This window comes from Abrus precatorius, unplaced genomic scaffold (genome assembly GCF_003935025.1).
Source record: "Abrus precatorius isolate BTA unplaced genomic scaffold, Abrus_2018 Scaffold11, whole genome shotgun sequence".
NCBI lineage: Eukaryota > Viridiplantae > Streptophyta > Magnoliopsida > Fabales > Fabaceae > Abrus > Abrus precatorius.
The window spans coordinates 3,530,347-3,553,041 of record NW_020874303.1 but is presented as its reverse complement, the minus strand read 5'-3'; the positions used below and the strand labels follow the sequence as shown (position 1 = coordinate 3,553,041).

At 28.3% G+C, this 22,695-nt stretch overlaps 2 protein-coding genes across 6 annotated transcripts; one reads left to right on the top strand and one right to left on the bottom strand.

Annotated features, from left to right (window-relative positions):
- Positions 1-7,069: 7,069 nt before the first annotated feature.
- On the bottom strand, positions 7,070-7,792 carry LOC113856560. The gene has a single exon (XM_027488419.1). It carries the CDS (start codon positions 7,760-7,762, stop codon positions 7,070-7,072), a length of 693 nt encoding a protein of 230 aa, XP_027344220.1. The 5' UTR covers positions 7,763-7,792.
- Positions 7,793-13,586: 5,794 nt separating this feature from the next.
- Positions 13,587-21,594, top strand: LOC113854588 (purine permease 21-like). 5 transcript variants are annotated; one of them, XM_027485682.1, is made up of 3 exons: positions 19,292-19,595; positions 20,424-20,768; positions 20,982-21,594. In XM_027485682.1, the coding sequence occupies exons 1-3, from the start codon at positions 19,502-19,504 to the stop codon at positions 21,557-21,559; spliced, it is 1,017 nt and encodes a 338-aa protein (XP_027341483.1). In that variant the 5' UTR covers positions 19,292-19,501; the 3' UTR covers positions 21,560-21,594. The 5 variants fall into 5 exon arrangements, with proteins under 5 accessions (XP_027341481.1, XP_027341483.1, XP_027341480.1 ...); XM_027485681.1 differs by adding an exon at positions 19,957-20,344 and having other exon boundaries at positions 19,475-19,599; positions 20,424-21,594; XM_027485680.1 differs by lacking the exon at positions 19,292-19,595 and adding an exon at positions 13,587-13,853 and having other exon boundaries at positions 20,427-21,594.
- The last annotated feature ends 1,101 nt before the right edge of the window (positions 21,595-22,695 follow it).

Genomic DNA, 22,695 nt, shown 5'->3' with positions numbered 1-22,695 from the left:
AACACATTTATACAGTATTTTAATTTATGTATTTTTTATCTTATTTTTAAAATTATTTCTCTCTTTTCTTGTCACATCACACATTTAAATATTTTAATTCTCTTTATTCTTTTATATTCTACTGGGTATATATATGAACATCATTTTCTTGTTACATTGTACAGTGGACAAAATATCATTTTTAGTGACGTCTGTATCATACTCTTATCTCCACCCCTTCTCCCTTTTGATGGACGGCAAGGGACAGCGAAAGTTAAGTGGGAGAGGGAACCCTAATGCATTATTATTCTTATTATAAGAGTTGTTGACAAGTACGGGAAACATGCATAATTGAAGATCTTAGGATTGATAGTGAGATGCTGGAACAAGTACTTGTTATTACGGACACCATTGCTATGCTCTCCATGGTGTGCATGGGAATAATTTATATTCATGGAACCGATCCATGTATGGAATCAAGCAAGTGAACCAAGTGATATAGATTATTATAGTTTAGAATGTTTAAGATTCATATACGGTATTCATACACTTAGTTTAGATTGATTTATTCATATATTTACTTTTTTTTAATAATTTTTTTATGTCAAATAAATTAAGAGAGTATTCTATATTTTCTTATACATAAAACAATTATTACTATTAATTTTATATTAATAGATTGAAGGTTAGTGAGTTATTTAAAAAAAATTACATACCCTTTAATTTTTAAGATATTAAAAAAATTATCATTAATTTAAAGAGAGTGTATAATGTATTTTCAAGTTTAAATTACCATAACAAATACCTTTATTTATTACATCGTATCGCTTATCACTTTTTTATTTTTTTTATTTATATTTCTCTCTTCGTTCTTTCTTTACACTTGATCTATTATTCTTTAAAATTAGATGAAGTGATCTATAACTGATCAATAAAATATACTCTTTCATCAAATATTTTTATTTCTCTTCTTTTAAATTTTGGGTACGAAACGGAGAATTAAAGAGATGTTTATTTAAAGAAAATACTTTTTATTTTATTCTTGTTTTTTTTTTAATTTGTATACAAAACAATAAAATAATTTTTTTATTACTTTCACTGTATCATGTAAATCTTTAAAAAAAAAAAGAATAAAAAAGGTAAGTTTTACCAATATATAGATTTTTTTTTCAAAACAAAGAGGCCCTTATTTTTCACTAATTTCTTAGTCTCAGTAATTTAATCACCCATTATAAAATATTTAAATATAAAATATAATTAATTTTATTTCATTTTATATCTCCCATTATTTATTATCTATTATCCAAACATATATTCATATCCTCTTTTGGGATGTCTTGACATCAATGATATGAAATTAACAAGTCCCAGCTTGTTTCCACCATCTCCTCCTCTCCACTAGTACAATTTTGGGGCATCCCTATATCACTCCAGTTTCACAGAGGATGAGTGTCTGGAATAATTAAAACAAAAGTAAATAAATAAATAAAATAGGAAAAGGATCATGCATTGCATAATTATGTACGTAGGTTTTAAAAGTCATGCCGGAGTTCTATGATAGCGAGTGATTGTACAATGTAATCATACACAACATGTTAGTTTCTTAAAAACATGCGTTTGATACTTGAATTATTGGTACAGGGTCGCAAGGATATGGATTACATTAAAATATTCAGTTTGTAAAACTTGTCTATCAATTTTTAGCTTTTAATACACAACTCTAGCTAGATAGATACACAATCGAAATATAAATAATTCATGTGTCTTGTTTAAATGATTTAAACTTTTGAGATAGTTGATTCAAGAAGGATTTTCTTACCGCAAGCTAAAAATCTCCAAAAGCATTTTTTCTCCTCTTGGGATTGTTGGATCATGATGATGACAAACAACATTTGTTGAAGACTTTTGTAATACAAAATTGGTTCTTTTCTAATTATCTCAAATAGTCCACTTCACTAATAACATAAGATTTAGTTGTTGTTGTTGTATACTACTTCAAATGAGTTGTGAAGTTCCAAAACCACCTTATGCACATAGAAGCTTTTGAGTTACTCTTTTTTATAACAATGACATCTATTCTATCCATTAATCTGAATGTTTCCATTTCACTGTATGGTTAGTTTCTTTGAACAGATAGATCATGATACATTAAAAAAATCAGGTAGATATTTATTGAAAAATTAATATCACAGTTGTGGAATAGAGTCCAAGAAGAAAGGGTTTGTGGGTCTTAAAAGTACGTACATTGTGTTCTTAGACCACACTTGGTAGTGGCAAGACAAAGCAAAAATCCTTGTCACTTGTCTGGGTCTCATTGGATGTTGTGGTATTTAATTATTAGCAATGTTCTGATCATATCATAAAAGTTAAGATCAATATCAAAATCCATATATAATATGAAGCCGTTGATTTTTCGTTTAGTTTAAAGTTGAATAAATTAATTTTGAATTGTTAAATGTTATTAAGATACATGTTTAAATAAATTTGAACTACATGCTTTTATTAAAATATTTATTTTTCATTAAAATGTATTTTAAATTAAAAAAAAATAATCTAATTTAGCATTATATAATAAATTTTAGTTGGGGGTTTGGGCCTATCCATATACTTACTTATATGTGTTGACATCAATATGTAGAAGGTTTCTACTCACATGTTTGGATTTAAGTACATTATTGATATAAAATCTCTTCCTTATAAGCTAGTTGCACGTATGCAGCTTCTATTTATCATTTTCACAACAATAGATCCTCTGCCTCTATTTTCAAAGGGCAAGGACACACTATTAAGTTAACTGACCCCACCTTACTATTAAGTATATAATGCATTATTGATGCAATATGGACAATCGTATATCGACACACTTCATCAATGTGATTAATGCATTGAACTGCAATATTCACGTTCATGTGCTTAGTTTACTCATTTAAACTTATTTCTTCTAAGCCATGCCAATCCAATAATTCATATATAATAGACATCCTTTCCACATGATATAAGCACTCGTGTGTATGCATGCACACCTAACACCTTTCCACTTCTTTGTAGCAATATGTGCTTTTTGCTTATTTTTCATCTCGAATTAGCTTTATTTTTATTATTATTATTATTATTTGCTTCAGTTAGTACCTGTGCATGAGTGTTTCGTATAACACATAAACACAACAAAAATAAAAGGAGAAAAGATTTTTTCTTTCCCCTTTACATTAGTTATGTTTAGATAAAAAATGAGGAGTAAAATAGAATGAAAATAAAGGAATGAAATAAAATATTATTTTATCATTTAGAACTTTATTATGGAATTCTATAAGTTTTCATTTAACTACTTAGAAAGTGTATGAAATGATAATGAGATTAATGAATAATAATTAGATTGGTATAGACCTCCAAATTGGAGGTAAATCAGAAGTTTTAGATGTAATTAATGACATGAAACAAGTTCTATCATATTTAATTCTTGTGTTTCATCTTATTTTAAATAATTTAATAATGTAACTAGTGTATTTTATTTTATTTCGCCTCATCTGTTTTTATCCATTTAAAGGGATAAGTTGCTACATGCTGGAGGATTTTACTTTGGAAACTTTCATCATATCAGCTAACTCCAAAAAGCTTGGGCCACTGTCATTGAGTTTCAACCTTTATTAGCTCGGTATTTATTGTTTTTCCAAAGAGACATGTCCTAAGTTGGACTTCATTGTTGTCTAGTATTGTAGCTTTGTCATGGTGGGAATGTTCTTTAAGAGCAGCAGAAGGTTGACCAAAAGCAAGAAAAAAGAGCAGCAGCAGAAGAAGAGATAGAAACAAAGAAAAAGTTATATACAATGCTTTTATTTGGCATGTACAAACATTTTTTTTGTAAAAGCTTAATTCACTTCCGCCTATTCCAAAACCTAGGAATAACTGTGATTAATGATAATTTTCCTTAAAGATGCAATTAAAGAAAAATGCTTGAGTATGGTTTGCCCTTGTAAAATTTAAGTCAAGACAATAGTGATACTTACCAAATTATAATTTATTTTTATGTTTTATATATGTTCTCAAAAGTAAAGGTAAATGAATCTAGAAGTATATTGAGTTGTTTTGATGCTCATGAATTACGTCTCTCTATATACACCTTTTTTATTATTTATGAAGAAACACACATCACTCTATTTCATGAATAATCATATTATTTTAATTAATGTTTATCTATGTAAGAATGTTTTTTCCTTAAGTAATCAAATCATATTTATAATTAACTTGTATAAAAACTTAACCATTAAAACATTTGAACTTGAATTAAACAAAAGAACTTTTTCAGGCTTTAGAAACATGCAGTTTGAAAGGTCCTTTCAGATCTCACCGACCAAAATCGATGTGTTACATATGGTGAAAAATCAAACAAATTCATTAAATATCGAGATTGACTACCCTTTGATAGAAAGGGCCCATGGGACCTTTGTGATGAAAATTCATTTAAGGGAGTGAAAAAGAAAAGTCTTTCGATATCTATCACAAAAGTGTAAAGCTTTTCATCAATTCGTGGGCCAACTGTAATATACCTTGTAAGTAATTGACACACTTCTTGTTGCATTCAGAAATAAGAACAAATTTTTATGTATATTTTTTTTCCTAATATAGGGGTTTCAAGCATTAAAGTTATTGATTTAATTAACTAAATAGATATACTCTTTAGGGTGTGATACTATCATAGGGTTTCACCTTTCAAATTGTTGTCATAGTAATTAAACTCTTTTGCTGTTGTGTTACAATTAATAGTAGGAAAATAATGAAAAGTACTTTATAATCTCTGCATCAAAATTAAACTCCAAGTTATACTATCATTTATGAGGTTTGTTACTATTTCGCATTTCCAATGCATTAAGTGAATACGAGCTAATATGAACTACGAAGTTATATAAGTTAAATTTATGTTTGATAGGAGTTAAACTGAAAATAAATAACAAAAGAGAGTGATAATAGTAAGATAAATCATAATTGAAGATATATATATTATTGTATTTAAGTTGGGAACTAGTCCTATCTTTTACCAAAGAGTAGTTTGATTGATTACCACTAAATTAATTAGGCTAAAATGATCAATAGGCCTGCAATAAGAACATAATAAATTAATAATAAGAAGGTACAACATTTGCACTTAGTGCAAATTGATGGGAGTTATATCTATATTGTGTTTCTTAGCTACGAGTAACATCAATAACTAATCCCGGATTTGGCTATAAAATCATAAATCATTTTGCACTATTATTTGGAAACCTAGAATCTTCCTACTATAGTCTATATATAGAAATGTTCAACCATAGTTTATCAGGTTCTTTTATAAATCACTAGAAGGCTGGACAAAGAGATAAGTATTGATAATTAAGCAAGTGGCAATATTTGCAGTGTCAATAACTGATTAGTGTTTTTTTTTCTTTTTTTGACATGCCATCTTTGAACATAGTATTGACCCATTGCTTACATGTTGAGGGCTGTTAAATCACTTGTTTACATTCAAATTATCATTTTTTTTTTCTTCTGATGATCAAATAAAATATCGCTTTTTTATTAATTATGCAAGAATCAACTAGAACCTCTATTCCAAATTATTTCTAATTCTAGGTATTATGATCATATAAATTAGGGCAATGGGACTGCTTAGAAAATTTAAAATTAATTTTATTAAAAACTATAATAGTATATTTTTAATGTAAGTTTTAATAATTATTTATTAAATCTGTAACTAATCCTCTTAAAATACAAATTAACAAGATCAATAAATAATTTCTTCATTATACGAGTTAAAAGAAAAATAGTTCCCGCTAACACATGTTATTTGAGTGAGCGAGTGTTATTATTATTATTAACTCATTACCTTCAGTTTTATTTATAAAAAATAACTACCAAAATTTTTTGTTCTTAAATATAAGAAACAAAACTCATTTTTAAATGCATTAATTATTAAGTTCTTTTTATATCCTTATTCATTCATTTAATACATAACACACCAATTAAATCATTTAATACTATGGTATTTTTAAAATAGTGTATAAATTTATGACATACAACTACTTTTTATTGATTTTAATGAATTAAATACTTGTTTCTCATAAATAGATTTAAAAATAGTATTATTAGAGCTAACAAAACGAGCTACCTGATCCATTATGATTAGCCTATAATGAGTAACAGACTGAAAAAACCTAAATGTAATTCTAACTCAGTAAAAAAAAGTAATTAAAAAAAGTAAAACTTGAAAAGCTCCAAATTTAATTCATGATCAATATTTATAGTCTAAACTGTATATTTTATCATTACACCGCTAACCCATTTTGTTAGCTTTTCTAAATATTATGCAATGAATAGGATCAAATGTACCAAAAAGCAATAAATGATTCCATCATCAAAATGACAATGTTCCGCGTGAATATGCGATTTATAATATTGACATTAGTGCATGTGAAAAATACCTGTAAGCAATTCTTCCCATTATAATTTTAATACATTTAGAGCTATGGTAATTGCCGGTGACAGAAGTTCAAACTAAGTTTATAGATTGTGTATACTAAATTAATCAAAGCCTGGTAATGTGCTCAATTTGAGTAATAAGAGAATTAAAACTTTCATATATAAAGCATTCTCTACGGTCCCCGAATTACAAGTTTGAACAAGGGAGAAAACAGAGACATAATTTACAATATAGATATTGATCCTTTAAGGATAACAAAATATATGTTAGATTTTCTTTATTGCATCTCAAGGTTCAATATAATTTAAAACGAAGTTTTCTAAATAGGAAATTAAATTTTCTTTCAGTTAAACAGGTAATTCCGGGGAATAAATACTTAACCAAATAGACAAAATATTGGTGTTAGAAGGCTTGTATTCTATAGAATTTTGAACTATTTTTCTCATCAACAATTACTAGTTTATATCCTTCCTCTTTAAAGTGAACTCCTCATTTTACAGGATTTAAATATACAAAATTGCATGGAGTACAACTAGAATACTAGAGAAGAAGTGGAAAAACTAGGACTAAAAATCCTAAGAAAAAAAAAAAATCCAAAAAAAGGGTATAAGAAGAATATATGATTGTCTATGATGAAACTCAAACCATGAGTAATTGTCTTTGAGCTTCAACCCGTAAATCTTCCTTCATCCTTCTAATGAAGTCATCAAATTTTTTGTTCAATTCCTCAGTACTCAACACCCAGTTTGGTTCTTCTACAACTTCTTCCTCTTCTATGCTTTCTCCAATCACAAGCTCATCAATTTCTGATTCCTTGTCTTCATCTTCTGCACCATATAGCTCAAATTTTCCCTCTGACTCCTCTTCTTTCAAAACTGATTCTCTACACCCTTTTACTTCTTCTTCACCTTCCAAGTTTGTGTTTTCAATGTTTTCTACTCCTTCTTCACCAAAGTACTTGATTTCTATTGCATGTTCTGCTTCACTATTCTGTTCTGCAGGCTCATCAATTTTCTCCAATATTGGCTTGTTAGCCTCAACATCTGAGTATAGAGATTGTGAAGCATCTTCAACATACTTAGGAGATTCATCAAAAGTACTAGACCCAGATAAAGATCTTGTTATTCCAACAAAAACAAGAAGCCCATTGCAAAGGAGAAACATGCAGTTCTTGTCTATGGTGTGGGTAAAAAGTTGCAGAGAGAATGTGGAGAAGTAGAAATTGAAGTGATAAATGAAAGCAACCAAGGAAGATGGAGAAAAGAAGAAAGAAAACACAGAGAATGAGACTAACAATTGGATAAGCTTAATTAGATAGTTTTGAGCTTTCATGCTTTGTCTCAAAGCTACTATTTTGTGGGATTTAAGTTGATACATAGGTTCCATTTTGCTTTAGAATGGAAGTGAAACTAAGCAGAGGGTCTGGATGGAGGTGGTTATGAAATGGGGATGTTGGTGTTAAAGCAATGAAGGTGTCCTTATATATAATGCTTGAGGTACAAGGGACTAATAGGTACATCCATGTAGTGTTTTTAAATTTCCAAAAATACCCATGGTTGGCAAATTATTATGAAGCAGGTGGCACAAATTGGATGTTATCCCAGCTCCCAAAACTTACCTTCTATTCAGGGCTTTTGAAATAAATGATGATAGCTACTTGAATGGGAAATGGCCAGTTTTCAAGTTACTATTTGTCACATAAATTGGCAAATTGAGTTTGACATGTCAAAGTGGTATTCATGTGGGGTTTGAGGACATAACCTCTGTGTCTATGGCTTGGAGAAGGAAAGAGAAAAAACGAAGTGAACCATCTTAAATCAATGCTACCTCACATTAGTTGTAAAACAGATCAATTTATTCACTCTTTTTTAAATAATCTGTATATAAAATATTTATTAAATGAAGAATGATAACAAATATTTTAATACACACTCTAAAAAATAGAAGTAAAAAATTAATGGCCTGTGTGGGCATAAAGGTCAAACTATGTATCCACCAGACCAATTATTTCAGAGATCTAGAGTTTCTATGCTGCAGGTGAAAAATCTACTAATAGATTTTGCTTAGGACTAAATCCAAAGTGACTTTGCTAACAGTGGTTGGTTTTGTTATCACCAGAGCCTTGAGATGTAAGCTAATACAAATAATAACAGTATGATTAAGTTTATTGTACTCTTTTCTTTTAGTCTTATCATTATTATATTGAAATTAGATAGCAACTCAGCAAGTCATTTGTTAACTCACCCTATGCTCCCATCAACAGCATTCTATGTAATCCATACTTTACACCGTGGCAACTGGTGTGGCTCATCATGTTAGTTTTCCACCATACCTAACCATATGTTGTAACTGCAGCAAGAAAATAAATACATAAATACACAAACTGACTTTTTCTATTAATCTTCTTGCTATGTTTTATTCAGCTAAGTTTGGATAAGCAAATTAATTAAGCATTTATTTGATAATTTGTGTAACATTTACACATGATAAAAGATTATACATGATAATTTTTTTATTGAAAATTATAAACATTGAGTTATATAATTTTTTCATAAAAATTAACTCTATATTATTATCTTATACAATCCAATGTTATATTCATTAAAAATTAATATAAATTTGATCATGAAAATATTAAATATGTTAAAAAAAAATTTAACAATTATAAATTATTCTCATAAATCCTTCCAAATATTTTTTTTTCATTATATGTCAAAATTATTCATATTTATTTCTACCTAAGATATTCAATAATAATGATATGACAAAAATAATTAAATAAATACATAATTATAAAAGCATTTAAACTATGATACTATAATAGGACATGCATTTTACTTAATAAAAATTGTGTTGCTAACGTATTTTATTTGTGTATAGATTTGAACTAATTTGGTTATTAGATATATGAAAAATAATTTTAAAAAAATCAGAGCAACTAATTTTTATACGATTAGGATTGATTTCAAAATCATTAAAATTGTTTTTCTCTCTAATATTTGTTTATATGTTTGACATTGTCACTGAGTCAAACTGATTTGGAATTGACTAAAGATATCTGTTTTAATTTTTTTATGATTAAGGTTGCTATTGAATCGAGTTTGGAATTAACTTAAAATTGTGATTTAAAGTGTACTGATTCTATTCTGCAAATCATTAAGAACTTATTTTGCAGCCTACAGTTTGGATGGAGCTACTGCCCTCGATGTGAGTGCTAAGTACCATGAAGTTTCCATGATAATCAATCTTCTCTGCTAATTCTTTATTTGTAATTAAAATCCAAATGATATGGGTTTTGATAAGTTTTTTTCATGAAATAAATCCAGGAATATCGTTTTCTGTTGTTTGATTTTGAACATTGGACGTGATTAGAATGACAACATTTATGCAGTGTTACTTTGTCCCCTGTTTGATCAATTTGTTCTTTGGGATCTCTTATTGAAGTTTCAAGTAGTTTGTTGCTTGAATTGGATGGGTGAATTGGTCATTTGGGTTGACTCTATACTTTTATTTTGTGATTCTGGGAAATGGCACTGTCTGTGGATAAATATGATATTCTTTTCAATTAATTCATCTACTTTAATTCTGTAAGAACACCAAAATGCGGGGGTTCCATGGAGGAAATGCCATCTATGTAAGTATTGGCTCCATCACAAATTTTGTGATATAATTAATTAATCAAAACTTTCAGATACCTCATTGGAATGTGGTATAGTTGGAAATATCCAATTGTAACAATTATATGCCCCTATTTTTTCATTTATAGAGAAACTAACCAGTTGAAACTTTGCAAGTGTGTGAGGTATGTGCATGCTTGCAAATTTTTGTGTGTGGAGGTAAGGAAGACAATTTTAAGCTACAGTGAAAAGATCCGTAGAGGCTTCAGTGAGAATTGAGATAAAGGTGTACAGAGACTTAATTGAGAAAAATGATAAAATGAAAAACAGTTTGATTAAAAGGGGTAGAGGAAGACCCAATGAAACTTTGGGAAAAATGAAATAAAAATGACTTTTTCTAAATGGCTTGCTAAAATGTTTGATTGTTTTTAGAGCTAAGCTTTGGTTGATCTATGTAGCCAATTGGTTGCAATAGAGCTTATTTGGTTGCAAGAAGGCTAATTGAAGAACAAATTCTGGTAGGTGTATATTTTGTCTTCTGTGACTTTTGCTTGACATCTGTTTTGTATTAATCTATTTTATACCGTTATTTTGATGGTTACTCTTCTTACCTCAGAAGCAAAATGTCTTAATGTTTGTTCTAGATCTAAATAAGACTTTGATTCCCTATGTGTGGACATTAAGGCTTCAACTGTAAATTACACAAAGTAGTTTTTTCAGTACTGGAAAGATGACGGATCTTCTAAATAAACATTACTATTTGCTATGTCATATTTTTTAAGTAACAACTTCCTCTACGCACTTTATGTCACCCAAAAGTTTTTGACTGCTTCACTAATGCATTAATCTTTTGTTGCTTTCAGTTCAATCTTGTTATTTTTTCTTTATATTACAGGATTCTAGTAGAATTTCAGATGTTACTATAACTTGATATTCTCCTTTGTTCACCTTACTTGGCAGGACCTTTCAAAGCTAAGTAGAAATCCAGCAAAAGCTCTTTCTTTAAGTGCCCTTGCTTTGGAAGGTTGCCTTCAACCTCAGAACTGTGTCCCTATCATGCCTTGGCCGCAGCATGATATAAAATACACACAACTTTTGAATTTTATACCATTTCTTGAATGTAAGCTCTCTACAAGATCTTTTAACAAAGAATTCATGTTTGATTTTATCGCAGTGACATTTTATAGTTGCAAAAATTGCATTGCCAATTTCATTTTCTTAGTTGTTGCCTCTAGCAGTCCAGCTGATATAAGAATAAGACCAGTGCTAGGTAGCATCTTACCAAGGATGTCAGATTCCAGCTGAATTCATAAGGTATTCTAAGGATCATCAAAGGTAATAAAGGAACTTTTGTGCTTTCTAAGCTTCACCAAAGGTATTCTAATATGCTTTTTAAGTTTCATGTCTATATGATTTGTGGATTCATGTGCATTTTATTTGTTTGTATTAAGACGTTTCAAGCTCCAAATGCTTCCTTCCATAGACATTGGATGCAACATGGATATTTTTTATTGAGGTAGTTTATTTCTATCACATTCTATAAACGAAATTCTGTTAATAGATCTATTATATTCTATAGATTGATCACATTTAGTAGTTGAAGGCTTCTTTTGTGCATATATAATAGCTCTAATTGATTGTGACAATGGATCCAAATGATTCAGGAGAATGCAAGAACAGAAGCAGTGTGATCTCTTCTGGAGAAATTGATCCTTAAACTAGATTAAAATTTGTACTACCTCAAGAATGGGAAATGAGAATAGTTAGATTTATTGAAAGTTGGTGAGTCATTACATCAAATTAATTCTTTGGTTTCAGCAAGTTTCCATCCATACAATGCAAACATAATCGTAAGAAATATTCATGATAAGTCCTATGATCAAAAAGAGTAATTTGAGATAGGCAAATGCTAATAAAGCATCCAAAGGAAGGGTTTTAAGGATGCTGATTAAAAAATTAAAAATGAAAATTTTTTATTAAAAAATATTATAGATATTTCTCTTTCTGTGATTTTTTATGCATTCTGACATGTTTTTAATAGAAGAATTTTTTTATTTTTCAACTAATGTCCACAAGACTTTTTATTTTTATACTCATGATAAAAATCATTACTTTAAAAGACAAACTTTAATTGTAAAAACAATTCATTAATAAATCAAGGACATTAATTTCTATTTTACTTAAATTTTGTAATTTATATACAATCTTATCTATTATCCACTAACAGCTGTATCATGGTTTGAAATAGTTAAAATTATTTCCTACCTTTTGTCAACTCTCTTTTTCCTTTTATTTCGTATATCTTTTTCACTCTTTTGTTTTTGTTTTTGTTTTTTTTACTTCTGTTTTAATAGCCGTATTTTTCTTATTTCTTCTTTTGCTATTATGGGTGCAGGTTACACTTTTCTTTTGTTAATTTTATTTTTTTTATTTTTCCAGTTGATTAATTTCATCTTAAATTTATTTATATTGACACAGGGAAACATATATGAACTTTATCACTAAGGTTTTAATATTAAATTTTATTCTAATAAATCACAACTTCTGCACCATTACATTTTTCTTAATTTAATAATTTCTCGTATTTTAATCTTATTGTTAACAATTCATTGCCTTATTTTTAATCTCTTAACATTTTAGCTTGAGATTTTATAATTTTTATCTAATATTAGTTATTTAACAGTTATATTACAAAATTATGTCAAGTAAAATTGAATTACACAAAACATTTTTAAAAAAATAGTATACCTACGTTGTTAATTTGTCACGTACTATACGGTAAAAGTCAAAACTATCATCTTCATAAATTTAAAAATAGATTTTATTTTTATTTTAATTTTATAAATATAAAAATATCAATAATATATTATTAACTTATGTTCTTGATACATTTTTATTATTAGGATTTTTTCTATCACACTTGAAATTAAATGATAAATTATTTTCTGAAACTACTTTTTGCCCGAGCATTTTTAAGAATTATTCTTTTTTTATTATGTTTCATGACTTCTTATATATTAAATATTTTAAAAATTTATTTTTATTTTTTTAATTTATGAAATTTTAAAATAACCAAGTAATACAGTTATATTTTTTATTTAAAAATTAAAATTATTTAATTTAATGCCACGTGGTGGACCCAATTATATTTGAGGGTGTGTAAATTCACTCTCTAATTTTGATAAAATTATAAATAAATATTTTGACTTTTATATTTTACCCGTTCTATTTTTATAATTCGAACTTACTAAACCCAAAATCTTCAATTTCTCTATATTCCAACCTACTAAGCCCATTTTGGAATCTAGCCCAAATCATAACAGTTATATAGTTTATAATAACAGTTATATTTTTATTATAGAATATTAGAATAATATATATATTTGGTCCAGCCTTGTATTTTTAATTTGTTGAATAATTGAATTGGCAAAGAAAGCAACACAGGCCTGCGCCCGATAAAAGAACAGGGCAAAAGCCCAAGCCAAGCCCGGCAAAGCTATCACGTGTGGTTAAACGGTAAAGACAAAGAACAGCTAAATGCAGGCATACGGAGCCAAAACATGAAATAAAAAAATGCAAAAGAAATGTAAGCTTAGATAGAATAAGAAAAAGCCCTAGATCTATTCCAAAATTGACGAGACTCCGTAACCAATGAAGTATCAAGCTTCTGCGATCGCATAGAGATCCTCTTCGTGCGACTAAGAGAGATAAGCCATCTCTTTACGAAGTTGGAGCAGAAGCCATGGCGGAAGGGAGGGTGCTGAGTCTAGGAAGAGACGTCTCTGAGAGACTAATGCTGCTACGAGGTCAGTTTGGTAATTTCATTCTCTTCGTATCCATAGCCTTGACCACAGAATTAATGGTTTAGATGCGTTGTTGGGTTTTACGATGGTCCAATTACACAGTACTTCATCATTGCCATGGGCCACTCACAAAGTCACGCCTAAACATAAAATAGCCTGTCACTCCTTTTATCCTTTTTCTTCACTCTAGTATAATAATTTCACTTAATTATATATATGCGGAATGGTGGTCTTTTTAAGAATTTAGTTAATTAGAATGTATTGTTAATATTGTTTTATATTAATTATTATATAATTAACTATTATTAATAATATATGATAATTTATGAATAATTGATAATATAAATTTTTTGCAATATTATCATATTTAAATAAATTTTTTATTTTATTAAAACTCTAATTTCTCGTTTTGTGTAAAACTTTTTTGAGCTAGTAAGAGCTACAAACTTCAAGCAAAGATTAGTTTTGAATTATTTGAGTATGAGGACACCTTCTTTGACCTTGAATTTTTATTTTTATTTTTTAGTTAAAATCTTAATGAATTAAACGAGTTAAATTATTTTACACCCCCCCCCCCAAAAAAAGAAGAAGAAATACACCAATTTAAAAGTAAAAATTCAGTATATATATATATATATATATCTTAAAAATTCTCATCTTATATTTTTATTTTTTAAAACTTATGAAAGATTCTCTAAATTATTTATTTTTAAACCTTTAATTTTTTTCACATAATAAATAATCATAAATGTTGTAAATATTTAAATAATAATAATAATTTAAATATTTTAAATTGAATAAAAATAATAAAAGATAAATTTACATAATTTTTAAAATAAAACTAAATTAAATAAACTTAAATTATATGTATCACAAAAAAAAGTAAATAATAAATTTAGGTCATTTTTTACCGTACCTTTTTAATTAAAAGGATAATATCCTCCCACACGTAGAATTAATAATTTATTTTAAAAAATATAAATATATTAAAAAAATTACAATCTAACAATTTGACAAATATACATATAGCAACAATCATCATAATTTTGCATTGACCAGTTTCGTCAAAGCAAGAGGGGCAGGACCTACTCGCTCCCGGTCACATTCGACCACTGGCCACCATGACTGAAATTGATTTATAACGATGTTAATAAATATCATAACTATTTTGATTTATACAATTTTAATTTATAAATAATTTAAAAATACAACAACAAATAAAAGTAACTTCACAAATCATATGACATAATTAAGATGAAGTCAAAAATCAAAATTTTAAAAAAATTATTAATTAAAATTCTTTTCTAATAATTTTTTAAAGATTTTTTATTAACTAAAAATCATGTTATCTACTCTTCTCATTTATGTGTAAAAAGGTCTTCTGTTCATGTGATCAAATTATCTTATATAATTTTCAGCAATATCTATTGACTACACGTAAGTTGATGCAATTTTTTATTTTTATTTTTGCAGTGAGATTTCTATACCATCAATTAAGTCTTCTATTTTTTTTATATTAATTTAGTCTTTTAATGTTTAAAACATCACAGAATTTATTGTTTTAATATCAATTTATTTCTTCAATTTGTATTTTTAAAACTAAATTGATCTCCAAATTTTTTTAGAAGATTTGATGTCTCTCCTACCATAAATTAAGAAATTGTTTATTAACATAAATATTATTTTAATTTTCTTCTTAAAACTTTTTTCAAAACTATATTAAAATATAATTTTAAAAAAATTTAAAACTAAAATAAAAACAAACAAGTTCTTAATTTTCTCCATGATTTTAAATCGCACTGATTTTTTTTTCTTCCTTTCTTTAACTCGGTTTCAACTTTTCTCCATTGCCTTTGTCAACCTTACCTCCATATTGGTATTATGCAAAAATAAGAATATATTGGATAAATTTCAAGGGTAGTTTAGGTAGCAATTTTGTATATTATATTTTGTATTGAATTTGAATGTAAGAAACAAGACAAAAAAAAATATATAAGGGTAATTATGTAATTTTAAAAAATTATTAAGGATATTTTAGTCTTTAAAAGCATATTTTCTGTACCTTTGAAGTTGGGACACTAGTGTCTTTTTTTTCAGAAGATACAATTTATATTTCACATGTCTTTTTATCTCTGTCTCTCTGGTGAAATACTAGCTAAATATAATAGATGTGTCTCCATGCCTCTGTTCCAAAGTTTCTGTCTCCGAATCAAATGTTAAGAAAACATTAAGCACAAGAGACAAACCGATAATATAGGAAAAAAAAAATGGGAGGGTGGTTATAAAAAGAAAACATTGATAAAGTTGAAGTATCGCGTCAATGCTTAATTAAAGGTAGATTAAGATAAATGATGCAACAATTAGGTGATGCATTAGGAACACATCTCTGTTTAAGTTTATGGTAATGAAGAGGTGTAACACTCCTATTGTACAAGTTTCATTAATTATTTTTTCATTTAACGTGAAAATTATTTTAAATTTAAACAAAAATAATTTTAATATGCTAATATAGTATTCAATATAAATCTACAAACCATCAAATTCTTTCTTAACATTTACATCGTGCATCAAATTATCTTTAATATATTAAATAAATTCTCAAAGGACACCTTAAAATTATTAATGGTTCATAACGTGCCATACGCATATTTTTATTAATGATAATTAATGAATGATAATAAAACAGACTGATCAAAATATATTACTTTTTTAGTTTTAAAAAATTTAATAAACACTTTAAATAACTAGTAGGGACGAAAATTAATGATTTATTCAATCATTTGAAAAGAACAACACCATCAACTTACATCGTGAAGATTAATGCAAATCTCAATAATGTGATACTAGTGGGGCTGGTCCTCCATGTGGGGTGGTAAGAAAATGACACACGTATTATAAAATTAAAGATCAACAAGCATGCAGTGCAACTCTTTCTTTTTAGCCGCTAAATTGATGTTCCTTATCTAATTCTGTGTCAATGCTGGTCGTGTATTTGACCCTTTCGATAACCCCATCTCCACTTGCGCCATTAATGCTTTTCTTCATAGCCATTACTTGTAATTCAACGTTTGAGAAAGTTAATTATCTATATGAATATAGGGGTGAGCTTTAAAAAGTGAAAATTTGTAAGTATTGATTAACATATTGCTATATCATATATCATATATCATATATTTCATATAGGATCAAAATCGTTTGGCAAATACATAAACATAGGTTTCATAGAATAGCCATGTTTTGTTACATTAATGAATTTCAAAATCTTGCGACGAATGATGTGGCAAATGAAGCGTATGAAATTAGTATATGCTTGGTTGAAAAAGCATTATGTTTTAACGTCACTCGTTTTCAAGTTTTGGTTTGTTTTATGAATTTTATTGCTTGAAAATCATATTGCATATTCCTTATAAAATATTGTTTAATATCAGTTTCATATTCAGTTACGAAACTATCATATTCGATATTTAGTAAATACTAATAAATGAGTATTTATTACGAAATTAAAATTAAATATTTTATTAAAAATATTATTAATATATTTTCATTATATTTTATGATAAACAATTGGGATCAATATTATTTCATATATTTTATATTGATTAAACTAATGATTGGTTCAAATTAATTTGTAAAATTAACAAAGTTTAAATTTTACATAATTAATACTAAATATATATTTTAAATATTAATAGAGATTTAATTTCTGATTGTGTATACAAAATTTTCATTAAAATAGACAAATTAATATACTCAATTTGATAATATCTATACTTCAATTGTATACAAAGAAAGGTTTTGTAAAACTTAAGAAAATGCAATGATGTACAATATTCTGCATTAAGTTAATTAATATAAATATACAATTAATTTTTGACATTTTGAATCTTCAGTGACTGTCAATTAATATGCATTGTATAAAAACATTTTTTAAATGTTCTAATTATTAGTAACAATAAAGTACAGACTTTAGAGTATACTTTGGAATTCAAACAAAACAATTTGATTTAATTTGAAGTATTGTAATATCCCAGCATTCGAATCTCTGTGTTGTGATGCATTGTTGTTTCCCATAGAGATATACAATTCTAAGTTTTGTAACTTAGGTATGATTTTTATATTCTCACCTTTAACAGGCAACTCCTAAACTTTTATTAATTCATACATTAAAAGTGTTTTAAGTCCTAGTACTGCAATTCGTTGGGTTAATTTTATACTCAAAGGATGATGAAAATTAAAGAAAGAACTTCATAAGACAATAAAAGGCATATATCACACAGTATTATTTAATATATACTAATGAATAACTTGGTCATGCCTTTTTGTACATTTATGTAAATACTGAAAATAAGACTTATTTACACTCTATATACGATTAAAATACTCTGAGTGATAAGGTAAGGATGAATACATTTGTAGTAAAAAAAATAATATTATTTAAAAGAAAAGTCTTTTTTATCTTTTTTGTACATCATATTTTTTGGACAAAAATATTTTATTTTAATAGTATTTTCAAATTTCCAATTGTCTCTGTCTTCGTCTGCTTCTTACCTGACAAGTCAAAATATGTACATGAAGAGCATTGCAATGGACAGAAAAATTCGTTGATGAAATTAAATTTGTTAGCGTCATCAATGACGAGTGTGTTCTGCAATCTGTTGTTAGATTTGAGCATTGCAGTGGGGTGGTGCATTGCTTTGCGTTTTCGGTGAGAATGTGAAGGTGCATGGAATCCACGTTAGGAGGGAGCACAGTGCAGCCACAAAAATTCATATAAGCAAACAAAAATTACTCAATTGATATAAAAATATTAATTTTAAAATTAAATTTTATTATTTTAAATTATTTAAATTCAATTCTAAGAGTGAAATTAATATTTTTAATATAATAATAAGTACACATGACCGAATATTTCCACATAATTAAAAGGAAAAAATATATAGTATATTATATTTTTTAATCTAAATTTTTAAAGTTTTATCCAATTAACTAACATAATAAAAATTGATATAAAAAATGAATACCCATTTTGTAAACAAAATTTTAATTTTTTTAATAAAAAAATAATAGTAGAAATACTTTTGCACCTTACTTGTATCCCAACCATAGTGTATGCTTTTATACCACTCTTTGCATATGGTAAATGACATATCCTCCAGATTTGCATGAAAGTTTGCTTGATCATTGAACTCAGAAATCTCCAATCAGAAACAATCTTCTGCCACCATCACACCTTCCTACAATTGACACCCTCTACATAAGCCCCTCAAAAACACAGGAACTGTCATCACATTCCTCTATTGACAAATCCATCATATTGAGCATACTCTGGTTTCTCTTTTTCATTTTTAACATAAAAGGGTAAAAGAGACATGTCATACTCATACATTACACAAACGGTAGTCAAGGCAATCTAGTCTAAGTGTGTCAGTGTGTGTAGGCCAGCAAACAAAGAGGTACTAAGTGTAATTATGTCAAACTTCAGGAGGAAAAATCAGGCCAATTTTATCTTTTATTGGTGACATTTATACATGTATGTTGTATACTTCAATTGCATTTTTCAACCAACCCCTTCTTAAGTCTTAACTCTATCTCTATCTCCAATTCCTTGTTCTTCTTTTTTTCCTCCTCTGAAAACTTATTTCATCTTCCACATGGGAAAAACTCAAGAAGTGCAACTTCACTCTAAAACTTATTTCACCACCATCAACATGGGAGAACCTCAACAAGTGCCACTAAGCAAAAATGGTAAGTCAATTTTTCATCTTCCATATTTTAAAACACAAACTTCAAATCTGTTTGAAATTAGAAGGCTCACAAAAATAAGAGCAAAATGATTGTCTGAGTTTTTTCTTGTTATATGATATAAATATTTTGTTATGGACTGACATATATTTCCATTTTCAATATGCAAAACATACCTATGTCCAATTGATAATTTTTATGCATATGATGGAAAACCTTGGTCCCGATTTCGATGGTTCCTAAGATGTAAACGGATGAATTATACATAACAAAAGTGCAAATAGTGTCCAGACAAGACACAATTAGAAAGATACAATCATTGGACGTGAAAATCGATGTCACACAGTATATTTTGGTGCCTTAGTGCTAGAAGAGGTGATGATGCCACCTAGGCGGAACACAGGTGGTATGGGTAATGGAATTTTTGGTGAAGGGTCTAGTTTCTGAGCTGTATCAATATAATACTTCCCGAAATAAACAAAATTAAGGAATGACACCAACTTTTTTGTTCTTTTCAGCTTTAACTCATTGAGTATAGGAGACAAAGTAATATTTTTATAATTCTTTATATGAATATAGAATAAAAACAAAAATAGTATTCTCAAACTAAATTGGGAAACAACAAAGCACAAGCACCTGATTCAGGTGCCTGATACTCCTCCACAAATAATAATAATAAAAGGAGTTTGCATATCAAAGGAAAGCTGAACTCTGTTTTCAGAGGAAGTGAGTTCTTTTGAAACAAATAAGAAGTATATACATAACAGCTTTTACCCATTAATGACATATTATCTAGTTCATGTAATGAACATTTGGTATGTTTTTTCGTAGAAGCTAATGGAGCCAAAGAAACAAATTCATTGGAGGAGGATAGTAGTTTTCCCGGTTCAATGAATCAATCAACAATCAATAAGAAAAAAAGATATTACCGTTGGCTCAGAATAGCCATCCATGCTGCACTTGTGTTGGTGTGTAGTTCAGCTGCAGTACTCCTTGGAAGATTGTACTATGAAAAAGGAGGAAAAAGCAAATGGATGGGAACACTTGTACAACTTGCAGGTTTCCCTATTTTGTTGCCTTATTACTTCTTCTCAGCTTCCAAAAATCTCTCCACAAATAGCATTCATCAAAATCAGCCATCTACTACAATGTTAGCATTTATCTATGTCTCCATTGGTGTACTTGTGGCATTAGATTGTTATTTATATTCCGTTGGGCTATGGTCCCTCCCTGTCTCTACCTATTCACTAATTTGCTCATCACAATTAGCTTTCAATGCTTTCTTTTCCTACTTCCTCAACTCACTCAAGTTCACACCTTACATAATAAACTCACTTGTCCTTCTAACCATTTCCTCCACCCTCCTTGTGTTTCAAAATGATTCATCAGATTCCAACCAAGTCTCTAAGAAAAAGTATGTGATTGGATTTATTTGCACAATTGGTGCATCTGCTGGGTATGGACTATGGCTTTCCCTTACACAGCTTGTGTTCAAGAAAGTTCTAAAAAGGGAAACATTCAAAGTGGTCATGGATATGATAATATATCAGTCCCTTGTAGCTACATGTGTTACTCTAGTAGGACTCTTTGCTAGTGGAGAGTGGAGTGGTTTGAAGAATGAAATGAAGGAATATGAGATGGGTAAGGCTTCATATTTGCTGAACCTCACTTTCACAGCCATACTTTGGCAACTCTTTACTATTGGTTGTGTTGGACTTATTTTTGAGGTTTCTTCCCTCTTCTCTAATGCCATAAGCGTTTTGGGAGTACCTGTTGTTCCAATGTTGGCAGTGATGTTCTTTGATGACAAAATGCATGGTGTTAAGGCTATGTCTATGGTACTAGCTATTTGGGGATTTGTATCATATGTGTATCAACAATACCTTGATGATACCAAGTCAGAAAACAGAAACCCTAGTCATGTTCCGAAAGCTTCTTCTCCTTTAGAAGAAGAGGTTAATAGATGACTTTGGTAGACTTTTAAATCAGCAATTTGGACGTATAAAAATATGCCCTCCTGTTTTTCTTGCTACACTTTTATACCTTTTTACAATGAATGATAGCTTATGCCTATGTCATGCATTAGTGATTGGTCATTACTATTTTGGATTAAACTTTAGTCTATCTATTTGTAATATAAAATTCTGGTTCACATGTTTTTGAATTACCATGTCAAATATGTCATTGAATTAATGAATTTGCGGTTGCTATTCAACAAACCAAAACTCTAATCTTCAAATCTTGTCAAGGGTTCTTTTGTAATACTCATGTTCATCATATCTATGCCTTAACCTTGTGCCACGTACGAAGTTTTTCTTAAAAAATCTCTCATTCCCATTATTTATCCTTTCTCGATGTCTAAGTACTTATCTTACTTTACGTTCTGAAATATTAATTAGTGAACAATGAGTTGAATGATCATAATTTAATTCAATTCAATTCAATTGTCAAGTGTTTAATTTATATTTAAGGGGGCATTTGCAATGAAAAAACTATAAAAAAATTTATATCTTTTTTTATTTTTATTTAGGCTGATTTTAATAAGAATACCAATATAGCTTTTATAAAGGTGAAGAAGTATCATCTCATCCTTAACAATCTACAAAAATGTTTTCAATCTTCATGAACCAAGAAATCCCTTAGATTTTCTTCCAAATGATTTTAGTCCCTTCAGTATTTACTCTCGCTACAGAAAACCATAAGCATTGCTAATTGAAAACAAATCCATTTTTGTGTGGCCCAATATAATCTATCTGGACTCTGGCCCAAGGTCCAAACAGAAGCATGAGCAAAACTTAGTCACTCGAAGCAACATTAGACCCAACAAAAAAATAAAAAAAAGAAAACACAAAAGCCAACTAGAAGCAACATGTGAAACACGAGTTTGATAAACTTCTATTGCGAGGGGAAAAAAAATGAAACCACGACATGGGAGCATGTATAGAATTACTACTAATATGTACAGATGTTATTCTTTCTGAGATTTCTAAAAACCTTTAATTTGCCATAACTTTGTATTTAGTTTAAATTTTTTAGTTTAAAAATGTCTTCTTCTTTTTTCAAGTTTGACCAACTAATACACTTTTCATATATACATACGTAT

Coding starts and splice junctions, on each gene's coding strand:
- LOC113856560 (XM_027488419.1), bottom strand. CDS start 7,762: ATGAAAGCTCAAAACTATCTAATTAAGCTTATCCAATTGTTAGTCTCA.
- LOC113854588 (XM_027485678.1), top strand. CDS start 19,502: ATGGGAAAAACTCAAGAAGTGCAACTTCACTCTAAAACTTATTTCACC. Junction 19,596..20,423: donor AGTGCCACTAAGCAAAAATG/GTAAGTCAATTT, acceptor GTTTTTTCGTAG/AAGCTAATGGAGCCAAAGAA.